Consider the following 3,547-nt stretch of genomic DNA (forward strand, 5'->3'; position numbering starts at 1 on the left):
TATACAAATTTTAATTAATATTCATATTATTTTAAGAACATATTTTTTCAAGTTTGTTTCACACCCTTTGATAAAAAATGTATTTCCAAATTTTTTCTAATAACCAACTCTTCTTTATCCATTCACAATTGTTATGGTTTGTGTATGCATACAATGTACCAGATGCAAAAGGTAATTGCAAATTTGGATCATTGAAGTACTGCTTATAACATATATTATCTTTGAATATTTTACTTTTTATTATGTAATATCTGAGTACTAAAGCTTCAGGAAGATTTTGGCAAAGTGATTGTATAATATCATATAGTTTTTCTGAACATGAAATAAAAATTTAGATGTATATTTGTAAATTCATCAAATACTTAAAGTTGAAAAGTATTATACCCTGTATTATAGAACCAAATGCATCTACCACATCACAAGATATGAAGTATAATTGTTTTGCCTTCAAATTACGTTTAAATTGCACAATTGATTTCCATTCCTCTTCAAAATTAGTTAATCCATATTTTGTAACACATAATTGTTTCAAAAATTTAAATACTATGTTCAAATGATGTTTATCATTATCAGGACACCTAGTAAGTAAAAATTTAGAAATTACTCTTTTCATGAACTTTGTTTTCAGAACATAAAATGACTACTTACTGCGGCATAAAAATGGGTCGCACACTTGAAGGTTTAGGGTGCAATTTATATACACCTATTGGAGGATTCCATTTATTACACTTGATATCAGGTTGCAAGGTATTTAAACGTACCTTTGTTCTAATAAATTTTCTTTGAATGCTATTCCAATTTGAACGCATTATGTATAATCTTTCATTAGTTTTTGTAGAAGCTGATGTTACATGAAAATAAGTATACAGTACTTTTAAAAGAAATCCAGCAAAGAACCATTTTACAAATTTTGCTATGATTAGCCATTTTATCTTCACATTTTCAATATTTTTTAACCACATAATGCTAGAAATCTACAATATATGAAAATACTTTAATAACATAACATTACATTTATTACAATTTTATTTATTAAAAGAATATAATTACATACATCTATTTTATTAATAAGTGGCATCAAATTGAAAGATTTGGAACGTGGTGTATTCAATAACTGGAACATAGCTTTCTTTATTTTTTTTAAATTTTGCAATTTTCCAAACATACTTAGAGGAACTACTTTAGCAGTTACAAGATCAAAAAATGATTTTAATTGCTTTTTAGTAGTTGCATACTCATATTTTGAATTTTCATTAAGTTCTTGTGTATGAGTTAAATTCTTCAAAACACTAAAATAATGGAATCTTTTATGCTGCTTCTGAAATTGCTTTAAAATTGAAGAAATCAATGGAATGGAAATCTCATAATTAACAATAAGAATATCTTTCATAGTTTCTTTTATAATGTATTCATATATTTCATTTCCACTTTTAGCTGTGTTTAAAATGTAGTTTATTGGAACTTTATGATCTGCAAAACTAGGTAAGACTGAAGATGTATCATATAAAGAAATTTCCACTTGTAAATTCATGAGAAATACATTATGATGTGTAACTTTTGTATATGTTTTCTTCCACTTTTGCATATTAGGCTTATATTGCTCATATAATTCTAGAATTACAATTTTATATTTTACATTAATAAGTAATTGAATTTGAGTAGGTTTAAGTATACTAAATAATATAAAAAATACAAAACATTTCGAAATTTGATGTAAATATAATAATAATTATTGAAACAATTTAAAAATATCATACTTTGCCTATTATTTCTTTCTTTTTTCTGTAACTTCTTCAATCGCGTATTTACTTTGAATTTAAGTTTGTCAAGAATAAGAGTGGTTTCTGTTAAAGCATTAACATTAGGCACAATGAAAGCATCACACTTATCTTTCTTAAGTAATAGCTTGTGATCCAAACAATATCTAATTTGAAAAAATTGAATATATCAAAATATAAATAAGTAATTAAGATAACAATAAACTAAAAGGTACGAACTGTTGAAAATCCGTTCCGAAAATTTCTTTTACACTTTGCGTAGTAGAATTATCCATCACTTATATTTTATTTTTACGATATAAATGTTTGTAATCATAGAATCATTGCTAACGCATCAACATATTCAAATGATAATACTTTTTGATCGAGCTTCGATCTTTGCCGAATCCCTAGAACAAACACAAACGCACAGCGGCAGTGGGGCTATGTGAAATGGCGTACGATGCGCAAGTAAGATGCGCAAAAATCATTCTAACACTAGACGTGCAACAGATCGCGTCAGAGCGGCTGTGACATTTATTTGATGATGGTAAATTGATAACTGATATACCGACATTTTAGTTCGTAATTTTATCGAAAGAAAATTTGAAGAAAAACGAAGAAACATTCTTTTGTTCCAAATGCAGTTATCATTTATTTTTAAAGTGATGGTTTCTAAGTCTTGCCACAGACGATGTACAGGATAAACCTTGCATCTTATGAGACATTTTGTCTGGTGCTTTGGGGCTGAGAAGACTTTTACCATTTTCGTGTCGCTACCAAAATTATCGATTCAGCATAGAATAAGATTACAACATTGGTAGTGGTTGGAACTGGAACTATGAAATTACAAATAAAAAAGTAACGTAATTGTTTATTAGTATGCAATTTATCACATGCGCGTGTTCTACTGCTGTCAAAAGATCGTAAACAGTTCTACCCAAGCAATCCAATATATGTATGTATCTTTATATGCAAATTTAATAAAAGAGGATTTTTTACATCTGTTGACTTTATCATCTTTGATGGGTGGATTGTATGTAATTCCTAAACTCACCGCTTTATATTGTAGAGGGCATAACAAAAACTCTGATTTTTTACACGATCGGTATTTCAGAACGTTGGACACAAAAATACATTACGTACAAGGTCTATCCTATACCTCGTCTGTGGTCTTGCTTGCAATTAGCTAATAATTAATCGCCAAATACAAAACACTGCAAGTATGTAAAAAATTAGAGCAAAAAATATGTATACGTTTATAGCTATAAACATTTAATTCAAATTTTCCTTTCGTGAAGATTACGAACTAAAATGTCGGTATGTTAGTTATTAATTTACCGACACCAAATAAACGCCACAGTCGTTTCAACGCGACTGTTGGACGGCTGGTGTCAGAATGATTTTTGTACATCTCACTTGCGCATCGTACACCATTTCACATAGAACCACCGCCACTGTGCGTTTGTTTAGTTCCAGGGATTCGGCAAAGATCGATGCTTATTGCAAGTATAAGATGAACGTTAAACATCGGCATTAAAATTATCTGACTAGGAGAAAACGTTCGTGTATGTGCATTTCATTTTTACACAAACTATTAAAATTAACAGTGCAATGAATGTTCTTGAACATTTTATATTTTTTGTGAGTGAAATATATACCTCATTAATGTTACATTTAAAGAATTTTTTAGATATAATATGTTAAAACAACAACTTACTTTTTAGCTACAACTATCATTAACATTATATATGGAAAATTGTTCGAAACTGACACGTAATTATTAGGGA

The 3,547-nt window shown here is 28.5% G+C and overlaps 1 protein-coding gene across 1 annotated transcript in view; it reads right to left on the minus strand.

The window, feature by feature from the left end:
• LOC108574544 (telomerase reverse transcriptase-like) overlaps positions 1-2,053 on the minus strand; it is a 4,923-nt gene extending 2,870 nt beyond the window's left edge. The window contains exons 1-6 of the mRNA XM_017937153.1: positions 1,998-2,053; positions 1,758-1,924; positions 1,055-1,611; positions 649-974; positions 385-578; positions 153-312 (exon numbers count right to left, since the gene is read on the minus strand). Coding sequence (XP_017792642.1) covers positions 153-312; positions 385-578; positions 649-974; positions 1,055-1,611; positions 1,758-1,924; positions 1,998-2,053 — 1,460 coding nt within the window. The remainder of the gene's footprint in view (positions 1-152; positions 313-384; positions 579-648; positions 975-1,054; positions 1,612-1,757; positions 1,925-1,997) is intronic.
• Positions 2,054-3,547: the final 1,494 nt, after the last annotated feature.

Source organism: Habropoda laboriosa, unplaced genomic scaffold, assembly GCF_001263275.1.
Source record: "Habropoda laboriosa isolate 0110345459 unplaced genomic scaffold, ASM126327v1 scaffold175, whole genome shotgun sequence".
Taxonomy (NCBI): Eukaryota; Metazoa; Arthropoda; class Insecta; order Hymenoptera; family Apidae; genus Habropoda; species Habropoda laboriosa.